The sequence below is a fragment of the Chenopodium quinoa genome, unplaced genomic scaffold (genome assembly GCF_001683475.1).
Source record: "Chenopodium quinoa cultivar QQ74 unplaced genomic scaffold, ASM168347v1, whole genome shotgun sequence".
NCBI lineage: Eukaryota > Viridiplantae > Streptophyta > Magnoliopsida > Caryophyllales > Amaranthaceae > Chenopodium > Chenopodium quinoa.
In genome coordinates, this window is record NW_018742244.1 from 1,627,825 (window position 1) to 1,646,319 (window position 18,495).

At 36.8% G+C, this 18,495-nt stretch overlaps 2 protein-coding genes across 2 annotated transcripts; both read right to left on the reverse strand.

Moving 5' to 3' along the window:
* Window positions 1–2,810: 2,810 nt before the first annotated feature.
* On the reverse strand, window positions 2,811–5,764 carry LOC110739356 (protein EARLY-RESPONSIVE TO DEHYDRATION 7, chloroplastic-like). Its single transcript, XM_021919820.1, has 4 exons — window positions 4,238–5,764; window positions 3,442–3,608; window positions 3,244–3,328; window positions 2,811–3,116 (listed from the first exon to the last, which is right to left on the reverse strand). Exons 1-4 carry the CDS (start codon window positions 4,945–4,947, stop codon window positions 2,945–2,947), a joined length of 1,134 nt encoding a protein of 377 aa, XP_021775512.1. The 5' UTR covers window positions 4,948–5,764; the 3' UTR covers window positions 2,811–2,944.
* An 862-nt stretch (window positions 5,765–6,626) lies between these two features.
* LOC110739366 (subtilisin-like protease SBT1.6) lies at window positions 6,627–9,499 on the reverse strand. The gene has a single exon (XM_021919824.1). The coding sequence runs from the start codon at window positions 9,329–9,331 to the stop codon at window positions 7,016–7,018; it is 2,316 nt and encodes a 771-aa protein (XP_021775516.1). The 5' UTR covers window positions 9,332–9,499; the 3' UTR covers window positions 6,627–7,015.
* Between the last annotated feature and the right edge of the window lie 8,996 nt (window positions 9,500–18,495).

The following is an 18,495-nucleotide window of genomic DNA, read 5'->3' on the forward strand; positions in this document are numbered from 1 at the left end:
ATTTACGCGTATTTTTTAAAGTCATAGAGAAAGTTACAATTAAGGGTTTGTTCACATTTACTGAACTGATTGTAGCTGAATTGAACTGAACTGAATTTAATAGAGGTGAAATGAATATTTTATGAGAGAAGAAAATTAAAAGCCGAACTGAACTGAGCTAAATTGAAATTAAGGTGAAGTGAACATACCCTAAAGCTATTTATAATTACTCTTAGTACGAGAAAAGCTTGATCAACTTAATCATAATATTGCAAATGTAAAAGCCTTCTATATAGTTTGTACATGAAATATTTGGGCGTCATCCCATTATTACCACATATATCAAAATGATGTCAAAGTGCTTTAATCTTGATGAAGAGATATTCAATTATGTCGGTTTTACTTTTTATTTTATTTTATTTTATGGCAGTACTCCAGATTAGAGCTGTCAATTCGGGTAAATGGGTCGGGTTTGAGTCGGGTTAGTGTGGGTCGGGTCATCTCGGGTCGGGTCAGTACGTGTTAATGTCGGAACCTATGCGGGTCGGGTTCGGGTTGGGTCATGCTTGAGTCGAGTCACGTCGGGGCATACATCTTATCGGGTTTGGGTCGGGTCAATAAAAGGTCGGGTTACATTCGGGTCGGGTGAAAAACAGGTCGGGTAACATTCGGGTTTTTACGGGTTTAAACGAGTTAGGGTCCTGTTCGGGTTCAAGTCGGGTTCGGTTCAAGTCAATTATTTGCGGGTTATAATCAGGTCGGGTCATTATCGGGCTCGGTTCAAGTCAATAATTTGCGGGTTATAATCATGTCGGGTCATTTCCTAGTCAGGTCATTCTCGGGTTCGAGTCGGGTTCGGTTCAAGTCAATATTTTTTTTTTGATTTTTTTTTAAAGCTCCAAATCAAATTGCATAATTTAAAACATTTAAAAAAATATTAAAATAAACAAGTGAATACTAAAATTTGAAAAAACGGATCAATAAAAGGATTATAAGTAGTTATATGGAAGTTTATTTTGAAGATAAATTTAGAAAAAGAAAAAAAAACATTTGGCTGATTTAATTAGACAAAATCACTATCATCGATTCACCTCACTCACCTCATATAGCCTCAAATACGTTTAAATTCTGGTTAGTAATATATAGGTCGAGTTTAAATTCAGGTTAGTAATAGGTCGAGTTTAAATTCGGGTCGGGGCAATAACAAGTTGGGTTGAATTTGGGCCAGATCAATAACAAGTCGGATTGATTTCGGGTCGGGTTTGTAACAGGTTGGGTTTAAATTCGAGTCGGGTTGACCTCGGGTCGGGTTGAATTCGGATTTTGGCGGGTTAAATCGGGTTTGGGTCATTCTCGGGTTCGAGTCGGGCTCGGTTCAGGTCAATAATTTATGGGTCACATTCGGTTCGGGTCCTCTCTAGGTCGGGTTATGGTCGGGTTCGGGTCTCAAATACTCGGGTCAACTCGGCTCTAGGGTTGGTTTCAGGTCGGGTTAGGTCGGGTTCGGGTTACCATTTTTTTCGGGTTCAGACGGGTTAGGATCGATATTTCACGTCGGGTCAGCTTTTAACAGCTCTACTCCAGATGTTATATAAAACCATAAACCAAATATACAGGGACAATAATGTTACCAAAATTTAGGTGAGTTGTGTATACAATTGAAACTCTAAATATGCGCATGATTTAATGAAAGGTATTTCCACCAAAAACCATGTGGTTTCTACCAAACTAGAGACATTAGTAGGAGTTGTACAAACGTACACCCTCTGCTTCCTTTTTCAATTTGTTTTGTGTTATCGCAGCAAATTAAATGTGCTTTCAACTAACTTCACGACTTCAAGCACTCAACTTCTATAACAGAATTTAGACTTTCAAAACATTTTTATGAATATGAATTGTGATGGTTAATATGTTATACATAAGAAACGTGCACATTTTATGTCGGAAAAAAAAGAAAAAAAAACATGCACATTAAACAGTGAGATTAAGAAAAAGGGAGCGGGGGTGAAGGTGACCGGGTGATGTTATATACGCAAGTAAAATTTTACAACAATGATTGACCAATAAAAAGTAATACGATAATTCTACGTACAAGATGATTTCATTTATATTTGTATACAGTATTTCCTAATTTATCAGCCGATAAATTAGGGAATTATAGGAAATTACTACAGTCTCAATGTATATTTTAATCACAATTGCTTATTTTTAAGAGGTAACTTTCAATTTCTTATACAGAGTTATAAGGAGTATATTGTATGTGTGGATTCATCATTCATATATGCAAAAGCAATTAGGAACATCATTTGTACAGTTTGATAATTGTAATATAATTAACTAGATAGATGAACACGTGAAGCTGTATCATAGGCTCATTGAGGCGTTTGAGTTAATAATAATCATAGATTGGAAGTCTATTAAAAAAAGACGCAAGCAGGCCAAACACTAGTAGCATGAAAATATGGCCTTTTCTTATAAATTGGACCCACTAGCCCAATGACAACTATTAACTTGTACCAGGGAGAAACTAATAGTATAACGTTGTCTGCCAAAGAAGGGATGAGTCCCAAAGCCACAATAGGCCCACAGCCATAATATTAGGGTCAGACATGGACTATTTATTAGACGTTCCTATATTCAAGAGCTGTCAAAAACGAATCCGACCAAAGACAATAAAACTAAATTAAAGCGTGACTCGAATCAATAATCAAGAAAAGAATAAGCCAAAATAATCATAACAGAATTAAACTTGACTATTTACACTGAAAAGAAGTCATATAATGCAGAATTCTTATCAAGGTAATGAGAATTAAGCGTCTAACAAAATAAGCTAAGAAATAAAAGAATTCAGTTCATTAACCTTAACCATTATTAATCTATCAGTGTTATGAAACTTTGGCACATGCATAAGTGCACTACTATCCCTAAAAAGGCTTAGAAATGAAATTACATTCAATGGAGTATTCTATAGAGATTTCTTGACCTTGCCAGCAGCAGCTTTAGCAAGAGTACTGGGTTTAAGAGCACCCTTTGGATTCAAAGCCTTCCTCAACTTAAACACTGTCCAAGCTGTTCCTAAAGCATGTCCTGCTGCATCTAACCCTTCGTGTGTCGCATTCGCTGCTTCCTCTCCGTACCTACAACATTAGTTATGAAAGATTTCACCAATACAACATAGTTCTTATGTAAGGAGTCTAGAATAGGCAACCTTCACATTTTTACTAGTTCGAATTATACAATCATAGCATAAAACAAGTGTAATACCTTTCCGTAACAAGGTCTGTTGTAACTTGGGAAGAGGTTGACATAACGTTCTTTCCAGAAACTTCAACAGCATCACAAATTTTCTCTGTTAAAAACATCCCCCCAAAAAAAAAATGTTAGAAATGCAGTCATGGTTTTCTAAAGGATCATAGCTCTCAAAACTCGGTTGCTGAGTAAGGGATCGAGATGAAGACATACGGAAACCGTCGAGTGAGGCTAAGATAATTTCTCCTGGAATCATGTTAAAGAATGTCTTTCCTACTCTCGAGTTCACAACTGAGCCTGTAATAGTCTCAGACACCTTTATAACCCCTGAAAGAATTGCGGTTGCAACATCCTCTGACCTCTTCGTCATGCTCTTCACCCTAACCACATCAAATTCTCATGTTACTGAGAAAGTTAACATGGATTTACTGTTTACAGCAAAAACCACAGATTTCACCCTAGCTAGTTCATTTTGTTGAGTTACATACGAAATTACGAAGTAATCCTCCAAGACTAGTTGACTTTACAGCTCAGTTGACCAGCAAAAAATTGAGGAAAAGTAAAGACACAAAATGTAGAATTATATTCAAAATTAAATACAATAAACTTTACTTATGTTTTAAAATATTTCATAAATTTTACTAACTCCATCCACACATGATTTACACGCTGTATTTATAACAGAGTATCATATTACACTTATAATTACATATGACAACTTATGAAGTATGACTTATAAAGTTTAGGCCTTTATCAATGATTGTATCCAATTACCAATTTACCATTAATGTTATAAACTTATAATATAAAGAAATAGAGTATTATCATTTATATTGAAGGAAAATACGGGGCAAAGAAATAGGGATCAGGAAAGTAAAACAATTAATTAAACAGCCATTGACAGATACAACTCAATCTATAAACTAACACAGATAACAGTTAAAAAAAATATATGGGACAAATTTGTAGGGACTTAACAAAACGAACAAGTAAAACTAAGAAAGCAAACCTTCGAATCCTGGTTAAACACTGAGGACTAACACGAGTAGCATTCTCTTTCTTCCCCAACCTTTTCCTCAAAAACTCATTCCCCCATTTCAACCTATCCACTGTTACATCCCCACACCATAATATCCCCTTCACCAACATCCCCGACCCCGCCGCTATCATCCTCGCTACACACCCACTATACTCCTCCACATTCGGCGCCAACGTCGTCCAATACGCCGCTGCACTCTCCTCTATTTTCTCTCTCTTCGCCGCATCCCTATTCACTTCCTCCGGCGTCACCTCCCTCGCCGCCACCCACCAATCACCCGCTTCACGCTCCACCTCTACATCCACCCTCTCTTCTTTAAACCCACTGTACTTCTCCAAAATCGAGTCCAATTTTTTCAGCAGAGTTTCCTGCCCTTTTGAAGGGATGGTTAACCCGTAGTTCAAAACGTCGTCGTTGGAGGAGAGTGTGAAGAAGTAGTGAGAGTCGTCTAGTTTGAGGGTAGCTTCGTCTTTTGTTAATGGCCATTGGAGTTGATCTCCGATTCTTGCTAAAACGGCAACATCAGCGTCGTTTTGACGGAGGAGGATGATTTCGAGATCGCCGAATGCTAGCTCGACGCTTTGCTGGTTGTCGATGAGGTGGACTATGGTGGCTGGGATCTTGATCAGGAGCTTCTCTGTTGCGTCAACGGCGGACGAAGGGTTGTCATTTTTGCCCATGTTTCAGTAGTCAATGATTGGTCAAAGGAGAGAGAATTTGGTTGGAAATTGTTTGAAAGAATGAAGGAGAAGAAATGGATTGAAGACGGTGAAATGGGTGCAGGGTTTAGTGAGGGTTTTATGAGGTGGGATTAGTGGCAAAGGAAATGGAGGGAGGTCACGTGGTGTTGTGGAGGAGTGGCACGTGTTTTGTTGATAGGAGATAGGACAAGTAAAGGTGTTTTCTTAAAGGATAGAGTTTGGTTCCCGCGCTTTTTACGTGACACGTTGGTTAGTTTGTTTGATTGGGTTAAGTAATCTAAGAGGTTGGTGTTTTTATTGTGTACAAGTACAAAGGTGTGAAAAGCCCATTCTAGTGGTCCATTAACTATGAGTTAAGTTAAGGCCACTTTTGCAAGTTCTTCCTAGATCAAATTAAGGTTGGAAATGGAACCAATCAAATACATTAATGAGCCTACAAAAAATAAGATTTAATTTTTTTATTATTATTATTATTATTTTTGGTTTATTGTAATTTTACTTGAAAATATTTCATATCGCGTTAGTGATTTGTGGTTTGGAGATGTTTTCTGAAGGCTTGTTCTCTTCAGTTTAATTTCAGTTCAATTTATAATTTCCTTCTCTTATACTTCCTCCATTTTCTTTTACTTGCAACACTTCCCTAAAAAGGAAATGTCACAATACTTGCAACACACTATAAAAGGAAAGTTACTTTAAGGAAAAACTATACTATTTTCCTTATTTAAAGCACATGACCCACTAAATTACACTCATAACAACCACTCATCCTATTTTAAAGGTTATTATATCATGTAAACCCCACCTTTCTTAATTACCGCGCTAAAGGGTGTGTTTCATCTAAAAGAAAACGGAGGAAATAAAATATTCAGTTCAGCTCTAATCAGTTCAGTTTAGCTCAGTTCAGTAAATCAGAATAGGTCCTAAATGAGAGTGTGAATTGGAAAATTTGTTACAAGTGATAAAATTTGATAGATATTAAATTGATTGTGCAAGTATTACATGGGGTCATTAATGGTACAATGTACAAATGGCTAATTAATTTAATTAGTTGGCATGGATTTTTTAGTTTGAAATAGATTAATAGAGTATAATATACCAATACTTGTGAATTTGTGATAATTATAAAAACCAAGTTTTCTTAAAATTGTTATCAAAAGCTCAAACCCTTAGACATTTTTAAGTTGGTAGCTTTTCATATTGATACTGTAACATAACATAACATATGTGTTGCTTCCTTAAAAATAAAGTCGTATTACCTATCGAGATTTTTGCAAACTACTCATACATGTCTTTATCATCATATAAAATAGACCAACTTGGTATTATGATTCAACACATCTTTTGTCAAATTTTACAAACCATTGAGTGAACATTCTATGGAAATCTATTACCCTTCTAGTTTTCCTCAATCCAAGTTATATTTCCATACCCCTACTGTAGGACATAAGTATTGCTTACTAAATTTACTCCTAACAAATTTGATGCTATAAAGTATCAATGGGTGAATGGTCCATTCAAGTGGGATTAATTTTGGCAAAATGAAGCCTAAAATGCACAACGAAATGAGTCTCACACTCTCACATATCTACAAATACTTGACTTGGTTAACAGAAAGAGGACACTAACAACATTCATGTGAAATGTTAAATGTACCAAAATTGCTACAAGAAGACAGCAGTATCAATGTCATGTAAAGGATGACTTCAATTTTGCAACATCTGTTTACACTACGGACAGTACTACAATACTACTCATCACTCCTTTATACTTTCTCTTTTTCCTGTCTTTATACAAACAACATTGCCTTTTTATAATTACAACATCATCATATCAAGACAGAACCCATAACCCCCATTCCCAAAAGCAAAAGCAAACCAACTCATTTAATAAATTAAAAAAAAAAAAAATCGATCAAAAGTTACTCATGATCAAATGGCTCTAATCCTACACCCATCTTTTGATCATTGGCATCAAAGTGATCCAACCAAACAAAGTAACATACCATTCATTCTTTCCCTATAATACATCAATGCTCTCCTTTACTAGATTACAATGGGTTTACTTGGGTCACTACAATGGGGCTCCGAACCACATGCTTTCCATCCGCCCAAGATATCGAACCGAAACCCGCACCCGTATCTCCCAAATTCAAATTCTTACTATCCACCGTAACCTTGACAGTAAATGTAATCCTCTTCACCTTCTCATTAAACACCAATGTATCTGGCTTCACCGAAACTGCCACCCCCTTCGCCGGAACCTCCACTTTCATCTTATAAACCGCATTCACATCATCCCCTACATTAGTCACCGTCCTTACAAACGTCTTGCTCGTAACCCCAGAACCCGGAAACAACACCGCGATCGACGGATAATTCAAATTCTCCGGGGACGCTTTCCTCTTCATATTACAATTAGCAGGATTCCTAGTAATCACTTGAATCGTCTTCGGCCCGTAACCAATCGCACACAAGAAGTTAACATAATCATCATTAGTAATATCATAAACAAGACCCGGATCAAGAGCTTGCTCCAAATTCAAATGCCCGGACCCGTAATCATAAGCATTAGAAGCTTTCCCAGGGATTGCCTCATCCGTCATCAGCTTCAGCTGATTGTTAGTAAGACTAGCTGTTGTCATAATTGCAGATTTTATCATCGCCGGCGACCAATCAGGGTGCGCCGATTTCAACAATGCCGCAGCTCCACTTACATGGGGGCACGCCATTGAAGTGCCGGACAAAATGTTAAACTCCGTTCTCCGGGTATCCACGTCTAACCCGGTGGGACCCACGGCTTCGGTCCAACCCGCAAGAATGTTAACTCCGGGTGCAATCAAATCGGGTTTTAATATCTCCGGGTTTAACCCGTTTGGTCCTCTGCCGGAAAATGACGCCACCACCGGCGCCGGTTTGATTCCGACGACGGTTCCTTTAAAGTTGATAGTTGCTTTCGGTGATCGTGTTGCAGCGTAGGCTTTGATTAAATCTCCTTCGTCGGATCCAACACCAACGGCTGGGATTAAATGCGCGTCACCTACTAATCCCTCACCGTTAGATGCTCCGTTAGCGAGAATCATCCCAACACCACCAGCTTTCTGAACAACCACCCCTTTCGCAACCCTGGGGTTACTCCCTCTATCACAAATTACAATTTTACCCTTTACCTCTTTTGGATTCAGAGAATTCTCCATACACAAAGAAACAGACAGAGAACCCGTTTTACCCGGGTAAACAATCGGGTATAACCCTTTCTTTAAGGGTAAACCCGAGTAAAGCGATACGCCGGAGATTCTTTTCCCGTTTCCTAAAACAATCTCCGCCGGAAAATTCCGATCAATAGTCCCCGCTCCAACGGTTGTTATCCACGGTGCTAAATTCGTCACCGACATAGTATTCGGCCCGTCATTCCCAGCAGAGGAAGACACATACACCCCTCTTGAAACGGCACCGTATGACCCGATTGCAATCGGATCAAGATAATAAGGAGATGAAATACCATCTCCTCCGCCGATAGAAATAGAGATAACATCAACACCATCATTAACAGCAGCATCAAAAGCAGCTAATATATCAGAATCAAAACAACCAGAATTTTTCCAACAAACCTTGTAAACAGCTAACCTTGCTTTAGGAGCCACACCTTTAGCAACCCCAGAAGCGTAACCGTTCATACTGGCGTTAAACGAGTACCTCCCTGCTGCTGTTGATGCTGTGTGGGTCCCATGACCGTCGGCGTCTCTCGCGGACTTGAACTCCAACGCCGACGTCGTGTTTCCGACGGTAATCCCGGGGAAGGCGGACTCGTGTCCTTTGGAGAAGTATCGTGCACCGATGATCTTACGGTTACAGTTATTTTTGCCGAATTTCTCACCAACTTCGCAGGTTCCTTTCCATCGTTTGGGAATAGGGCCGAGGTTTTGGTCGGAGAAGGAGCGTCTCTCCGGCCATATCCCAGTATCGAGGACTCCGATGATGACGTCAGACCCGTAATCGGATTCCGACCAGAGTCCACGTTGGATTCTTAGTCCGAGGAATTGTGGGGACCGTGTCGTATGGAGTTCCCGGCGGCGGTCTTCGAGGACCGCCAGAATAGAAGGGTGGTTGTTGAGATTTTCAGCTTGTGAAGCGGTTAACACGGCGGAGAAGCCGTGGAAAACGGTGTCGTATGTATGGAGAATTTCAGATTCCGAGGAAGTGAATTCGGAGGTGTACCAGTGGTAATGGGTGGTGAAGACGGTGGGTTTAGCGGTTCTGTCGACCCGAATAATGTAAGTTTTTCGGGTTTCCGGGTCGGGTTGGGCGGAGGTGAGAGTTAGGAGGAGAAGAAGGAATGGTGGGAGGAGGTTATTCAGTTTCGCCATTGGAGGGGAGAGAGAGAGTGAGTGGGAGGAAGTGAAGTGAAGTGGAGTGTGAAATGGAGTGTGAAGTGGAGATTATATTGTCAGAGATAATTGTCTTATATTGAGTTAATTAATTAGCAATTAAGTAAAGGTGGGCTAAATTTTTGGAGATTAATGTGTTTCGGGAATGATATTGTCGATTTCAGGGGGAAATTTTATGAGTTAAAGTCGTTAAAGCATCATAATTTAACATTTTTTGTAATTCCACTTTTTCAATAGAGATAGTCAAGATTCAAGAGTCTTGGTTAGGTGATATTTTTGGATTTTTGGTTAAAGATGTTCAAATTGTTGTCGATATGGTCAATATCTTGACAACAACAAATAGATTAAACCGTTAGCTCATAAAAAAAATAAAATTAATCCATTCGATGTAATTTTAGAGCTCAAGATTAAGTATTTGATGTAACTACTTTAATTGTTTTACTTTCTATATATACATGAAGATTTAATAAGATATTTGTTATAAACTGAACTATTCATGATATATTGATGTGAATTAGAAACATACAAATGTAACGACCATAATGAATTGCAAATACATAAGGAGTATGATATTTCCATCAATATTATAATATCACTTAATTAATGGTAGTATTATTTTGACAAGTATAAAGTATAAAATAATAAGACAAAATTAGAAATTCACTGTGTCATTCTCATCACAGTTATCCGTTAATTAATATGCTAGCACCAATGCTTGACAAAAATAATGACAAATTTCATGGGTGATTAAAAGTGGTCATTAACATATGCCCCACTAATTTGGGTTGGGGCAAATATGAAATGGCTCACCTACATACAAATAAATCAAACAAATATTTTTTGTAGTACTAGCATTTTGTTAATGGGAAAAGGGGCTCATGCTTTATTACGTGTCATGAGTTTTAAGCACAAAAATGTTAATCCCAACTGTTGGTTTTGCATGGGTTTGCAACACTTTTCTCATGGTACAATAGATCAATTTATTTTTAAAATACATATCTAAGGGCATGTTTACATTTACTTAATTTTAGTTCAGTTCAATTCAACTCCAATCAGTTCAGTTCAGTTCAGCTCACTCCTAATTTTCCTCTCTCATAAAATATTCGTTTCAGTTGAGTTCAGTTCAGTTCAGCTCCGGCCAATCAGTTTAGTTCAATAAATATGAACAGACCCTAAATAGGATTATTTAGCTAGGCAATTTTTCTCATGGTAAGATTATTTATCTTCCTAATCACGTCATGGTTAAGATTTAATATCATATCATTTTCGTTACATCATCTGTCCCATTTGTTATTTGCACAATCCTACATGTAAAGCATATTAATTTAAGTTTTAAGTTTGAACCTAATCGAGGTTGGATTTTACTTTAAAATATTAGTATATGATGAATTTACATTGTTAAGGTTCATACAACAATTGATTGATTGTACAAATAAATAATTACTAAGATTTTGATAATGGATAGCATCATATAAGAAATGAAATGAGCATCTTTTTTTCATCTTAAGATTCCTAAACATTCACAATCCATTCATTTCTCGTATCACCTTTTTATAATTCAAACATCTATAATCTTATATTGAGCATCTACTTTTTATCCTACATAAACACCCACTAACTAGCATCATTGCATTGACACTAATTATTAAACCTTATTATAAACTTTTTAGTAAGTCAACATATTACAATGTAAGTAGCAATTCAATACCATTGACGACATACATAATCATACAGTTTAGCATTTGAACAAGCTGATTAAATAAATACGGAATACTAATTTTATTTCATAGTACGGCCATATAGAAATGATGAGCATGTTCATCTGATATACCTTAATATTCTAATAGGAAATTGTGACAGAAACTAAATTAACTAAAACATTGAGTTGGTGGTTGAATTTTTAAATGTTGTTATTAACTTATTAGCATATGAATGGATAACAAAGATAAGAACAAAACTTTACATTCCTTAAAAATAGAATATTTCAAATGTTTAACTATTAAATGAAAAAAAAGAAGATATAGAGTTATTGCAGGTCAACGTATACTATTAAAATGTAATGAAAATATACCTAGAGTGAAATAAACATACTGTTAAATAATGTTATTTATCTTCATGTTTTTTTATTGTCAGTATAATGTACTTTTATTTGTGACATAATGTAATATTCATTGTTTATTTTGAAATGTTTTTTGAATTTTGTTTTTAGAGTTTAGATTGTGGTGGTTGAATAAAAATAATGTTCATTACATTATATTATCATGTTCTTGATTAATATTATAGATGTTTATTAGATAAATAAGAAGAACATAAAGCTGGTTGTTCTTTATAAAACAGTTATATGTTCATTACAAAACAACGAAATATGTTCATTCTGCCTTTAAAAAAAATAAAATTAAAAAACGCCTGAAGAAAATTTCAAATATATATTAGTGATGAAAATAGACTTAGATACGAGTGATTGTTATATACACTCGGGTGTACAATACACTTAAGGGTATTTGTTCGTTCATTTGATGATAAAATGAGCAATAATCATCGAAATGAGTAAAAAGTATTCTTTGGTGCACCATGCATCCGGGTGTATAAAAAAATTTCTACTTAGATACATGCGACTTTTATGGTATATTCAGGGTAATTAATGAAATTTTAGAGGCCTAAAAAAATGAAATAAATTATTTGTGCTCATATGAGATCATATTTGACATGATTTAACCATTCAAAGAATACAGTTAGAATTCCACACAAAATAGTGTTGTATTGTAAATATGTAATTAATTGAATATTGATATACTAGTATGATCGAGCATTCGAGCTACCTATTTTTGAGCTGACTTTATGGTTAAAATTGCATGTTCTTATTAATCACAAATTAAGTTTATCTTTACTGGCGATGATGAACTCCTCCAGCTTGCAGTGCATGAGTAACGTGACGCACAACTTAATGTTCATACTTAAATTACGGCCTTTAAGCAGTGGGAGTTGCTTCATACTTCATCCATGCATCACAACATGAATTTCTTACTTCCTAGCTAACTGCCCCCTACTACTACACCCAGCTTGTTTTTGCTAACACATTACATACAAACTCATAATCATTAGTTGATTACGGCGCTATTTTATTAATATCAACTTAACAACAAACTATATGAGTACAAGATTAAATTCGAAAGTTATTTCAAAAAAAAATTCATTTAAGCCTTTTGGGGTTACCAAATAAAAGCAACAATTTTTTAAAGGAAAATTGCTCCCATTAATCCCAACTTTACCCCGTCCACCCAAATTAATCCCTACTTTGGATTATTCCCCATCACTCCCAACTTTAGGGGGCATGGATTTCTATTGCACCCAAATGTCTTGAAACCGGTTGAAGAGGTCAATTTTGTTGACTTGTGATTAGTTACACACATGTCACATAATGATTGGTTAAAATTAAAAAAATAAAAAAATAAATAAAAATTAAAGATTAAAAAAAATCAAAACCTTCCCACGACAACAACAGCACCCACCCACGGCCAGCGAATACCTTCCCCCGGAGCATCGACCACCGCCCAGACCCCCTTTCTAGCCCTTTTTCTCAGGTCAATCACTTCCTTCTCCTCGAAAGTGAAAGTACCAGCATCAGTGGTTGCCTTCAGGCATAGGCAGCACCCGATCTGCGCGTTTAAATCTTGTTCAATTGATATCGACCCGAGAGTTGCGTCGAGTAAAGGCGGGTAGTTTAACGGGGAGAGCACGGTGACGCGGAGACACAGGCATTGCGAACAGAGGAGTCGGAATCCCTTAAACGACGGAGTAAAAAGGGGATGATCTTGGGTAAATGAGGAGAGAGAAAGTTTTTGTGGGTTTGATTAAGGAGAGATAGAGTGGCCGTAGCGATGGTGGTCTAGTTGGTGGCTTTGGGGGTCGGGGATGAGTGGTAGAGGTCGGACGGCTGTATTCGGTGGTTTAGGGGGGTTGGTCGGCCGGATTTCGACGAGTTTGAAGGCGGAGTTAGGGTTCCGGCAGGTTAAAGGGTGGCTAAAACCTCCAAAATTTCTCAAAAAAGCGTGGATATTAGACTTCAATTTTGGAATTTTTTGACTTTTTTTTCGTTCGGAAATAAAAATTGCCTAAATGTATACCATGGTCCCTAATACCCTCCGAGAGTCAAATTGGGTGGGTCTAAATGTTTACCATGGTCCCTAATACCCTCCGAGAGTCCAATTGGGTGGGTGGAACCATCCAATTTGCCTTTAAACAGCTAATTTACCGGTTTACAACTTGCACCGATTTCATTAACTCAAACCTACCACGAGCATTTATGACAACAAATAATGATCATTCATGGTTACAAACAACATTATATGACCCCGAGATGTATCCCCTAAAATCTCATTTCTTTTCGACATCGGCCGCCGAAACCTTCAAAATTCTAAAAAAGCATGGATATTAGCCTTCAATTTTGGAATTTTTTGACTTTTTTTTGCACGGAAATAAAAATTGCCAAAATAATTACCATGGTTCTCAATACCCTTCGTGAGTCTAATTGGGTGGGTGGAGCCACCCAATTTGCCTTTAAACGACCAATTTACTGGTTACATATTGCACCGATTTCATTAACTCAAGCATATCACGAACATTTATGACATCATATAATGATCATTTATAATTCCAAACGACATTATATGACCCCGAGATGTATCCCCTAAAATCTCATTTCTTTTTGACACCGGACCCCGAAACCTTCGAAATTTCTAAAAAAAACATGGATATTAGCCTTTCATTTTTGAATTTTTTGACTTTTTTTTCGCACGGAAATAAAAATTGTCAAAATGTTTACCATGGTCCCTAATGCCCCCCGGGAGTCCAATTGGGTGGGTAGAACTATTCAATTTGTCTTTAAACGACCAATTTACCAGTTTGCAACTTTCAACGATTTTATCAACTCAAACCTCCCACGAACATTTATGACAACAAAAAATGATCATATATGGTTCCAAACGACATTGTATGACCCCAAGATTTATTCCCTAGAATTTCTTGACTTTTCGACACCGTGCCCCGAAAATTCCAAATTTCTCAAAAAGCGTGGATAATTCACCTTCAATTTTTGAATTTTTTGACTTTTTCCCCCGTAAATAAAAATTGCAGAAATGTTTACTATGGTACCAAATACCCTCCAGGAGTCCAATTGGGTGGGTGGAACCATCCAATTTGCCTTTAAACGACCAATTTTCCGGTTTACAACTTGCGCCGATTTCATTAACTCAAGCCTACCACAAACATTTATGACCACATATAATGATCATATATGGTTACAAACGGAATTATATGACCCCCAAATGTATTCCCTAAATTCTCAAGACTTTATGACAGCGGGCAACGAAACCTACAGAATTTCTCAAAAAGCGTGGACATTAGCCGTAAATTTTGGAAAATTTTGACTTTTTTTCGCCAGAAAATAAAAATTGACGTAATTTTTACTATGGTCCCTAATACCCTCCTGTAGTCCAATTGGGTGGGTGGAACCATCCAATTTTCCTTTAAACGGCTTATTTACCGGTTTATAACTTGTACCGATTTCATTAACTCAAGCCTATTACGAACATTTATAACAACAAATAATGACCATATATGGTTCCAAACGACATTAAATGACCTTGATATGTATCACCTAAAATTTCAAGATTTTTCGACACCGGGCCCCGAATCCTCCAAAATTTCTCAAAAAATGTGGATATTAGACTTCAATTCTGATATTTTTGACATTTTTTTCTCTCGGAAATAAAAATTGCCGAAATGTTTACCATGATCCCCAATACCGTCCGGGAGTCCCATTGGGTGGGTGGAACCATCCAATTTGCCTTTAAACGACCAATTTACCGGCTTACAACATGCATCGATTTCATTAACTCAATCCGACCACGAACAATTATGACAACTAATAAAGATCATATATGGTTCCAAACAGCATTATATAACCCCTAGAATTATCCCCTAAAATTTCAAGACTTTTCGACACCGGGCCATGAAACCTCCAAAATTTCTCAAAAAAGTGGATATTAGTTTTCAATTTTGGAATTTTTTTAACTTTTTTCGCCCGTAAATAAAAATTGTTGAAATGTTTACCATGATCCCTAATACCCTCCGGGAGTCTATCCGGGAGGGTTGGTGGAACCATCCAATTTTCCTTTAAACGCCAATTTAATTACCGATTTACAACTTGCACGGATTTCATTAACTCATGCCTACTACGAACATTTATGACAACATATAATGATCATATATGGTTCCAAATGGCCTTATATGACCCTGAGATGTATCCCCTAAAATATTAATACTTTTCTTCACCGGGCCCCGAAACCTCTAAAATTTCTCAAAAAGCGTGGATAGCCTTCAATTTTGAAAATTTTTGATTTTTTTTTCGCCCGAAAATAAAAATTGCCGAAATGTTTACCATGATCTCTAATACCGTCTGGGAGTCTAATTGGATGGGTGGAACCATCTAATTTGCCTTTAAATGACCAATTTACCGGTTTACAACTTGCACCTATTTCATTAATTCAAGCCTACCACGAACATTTATGACAACAAATAATGATAATATATGGTTCCAAACGGCATTATATGAACCCGAGATATATCCCATATTATTTCAAGACTTTTCGGCACTGGGCCCCGAAACCTTAAAAATTTCTCAAAAAGGGTGTATATTAGCCTTTAATTTTGGAATTTTTTGACTTTTTTTCGCTCGGAAATAAAAATTGCCGAAATGTTTACCATGATCCCTAATACCCTCCAGGAGTCCGATTGGGTGTGTGGAATCATTCAATTTGCTTTTAAATGGCCAATTTACTGGTTTACAACTTGCATCGTTTTACCGGTTTACAACGGCCAATTTAATTAACTTGCACCGAACCCGACTTGAACCGAAATTGATCCAAACCCGTTTTAACCCATCAAAACCTGAATTTAACCCGACTTTTTACTAACCTGACCTGAATTCAACCCTATCCGTTCCTAACCCGACCCGAATTTAACCTAACCTGTTACAAACCCGACCATAAATCAACCCGACTTGTTATTGACTTGACCCAAATTCAACCAGACTTGTTATTGACCCGACCCGAATTTTACCTTACATATTACTTACCCAACCCAAAAATTCAACCCAATCTTACTAACTCGACCCGAAATTAACACGACTTGTTATTGTTCCGACCTAAATTCAACCCAAATTATTCCTGACCCGATTTTCAAATCACCTTAAATGCAATTTATACCACCTTATTATTGTTGATCAAAGCATTTTGTCTTGGGAGACCAAGTCGGTCCAGGCCAGCAAAAGAAAGGATCATCATCTTCAAATTTATGAGTTAAATATAGTACTAGTATAGTAGTATATATATTTGTTGTATGATTAAAGGAGATAGGTATTTTCCTAAATTATAGATTATGGTTCGCTAATATATTGTCATATATATTATAGTCAAAGGAAACAATTAGCTTGATAAAAATGATAATTATCTACTTATAGTTAAATTAGTTGAACCCGAATATGACCTGACTTGAAAATAACCCGACCTGATTGTAACCTGCAAATTATTGACTTGAACATAACCCGTCTTGAATCCGAGAATGCCCAACTTGGAAATGACCCAACTTGATTATAATCCGCAAATTATTGACTTGAACTGAACCCGACTTGAACCCGAGAATGACCCGGCCTGATTATAATCTGCAAATTATTTCAACCAAACCTGACTCAAACCCGAGAATGACCCGACTTGATTCTAACTCGCAAATTATTGACTTGAACCGAACCCGACTCGAACTCGAGAATTAACCTAACCCATTTTAACCCGTGAAAACCCGAATTAAACCCGACCCGAATGTAACCCGACCTGTTATTAACCCGACCCAAACCCGATAAGAAGTATGACCCGACGTGACCCGACTCAAGCATGACTTAACCCAAACCCGACCCGCATAGGTTATGGAATTAATCCAAATTGACCCAACCCGAGTTGACCCGACCCACTCTTACCCGACCCAAACCTGACCCATTTACCTGAATTGACAACTTTAGGGGATAGGGACAGGATGGCTGGGTTTTGGTTTCAGGTTATTTTTTTGTAAATTTTTATTTTTTTTTTAAATTTTGTTTGGACCCATCACGTGTGGACACGTGTCTAAGTAATTTGCAATATCAGGTTAGATTACCTGTTGGCTGCAATTGAAATTGATCCCCCCCCTAGAGTTGTTAGTGATGGGGAATAATTCAAAATAGGGATTAATTTGGACAGACAAGATAAAGTTCAGATTAATGAGAGCAATTTTTCCATTTTTAAATATATCTAACTATTTTTATCTCAAATTTAACGGTAGTAATAAATCTGGAAATTTGAGGGGTGCTAAGGCTCCTGGCGGTCCCCTTATGTTCCACCTATGTATAAGTACTCTATATTATTTTATCATGTACTTCCTCCATTCTTTATACTTGACCCGCTTTGACTTTTACACTATTCACCACCCCTCCTTTGACCGTCTTTTGTGAATATTTTGTAAGGAAAAATATATTCATGTATGATCTTTTTGGATTCGTCTCAATAAGTAATATCATAATATGTAACTTTTATAATTTTTGCTTAAGGAGAATTTAAGTTATTGATCATTAAAGTTTTGCATTGGCAAGCGTGATAAAAGAAACAGGTAAAGTAAAAAAAGAACGAGGAAGTACATACATTCAGCAACTTTTGTTGTGATCTTAACCGTTAAACTTTTAATTTATGTTTTACTCTGTTAAGAGGTCTACATTGATCTATTAATCTTACTTGTGCTAATTAACTTGTTCCAAGGAACTTATTATGCTACAAAGGCTAAAGCAAAAAGATTGTAACAATATGGAGTAATGAAAAAGCAAAAAAGAGAATAAAAACAAGAGTTAAATTAGCTTGATAAACGGCTGCAATCAAGGCTAGATAGTGTTAAAATCAATGGAAAGTTAAAACATGAAAAATCCTGGGCATATAAGGAGAGCAGATTATCGGACGGTAGTTAGAGTAGAGAGGTGAGCAAGTAGTGGCAGACAAGTGTTCATTTGTAGTACTATGCTATTGTTGCTTACTTTGGATAAATCATAAACGCATTCTATTTTTCCG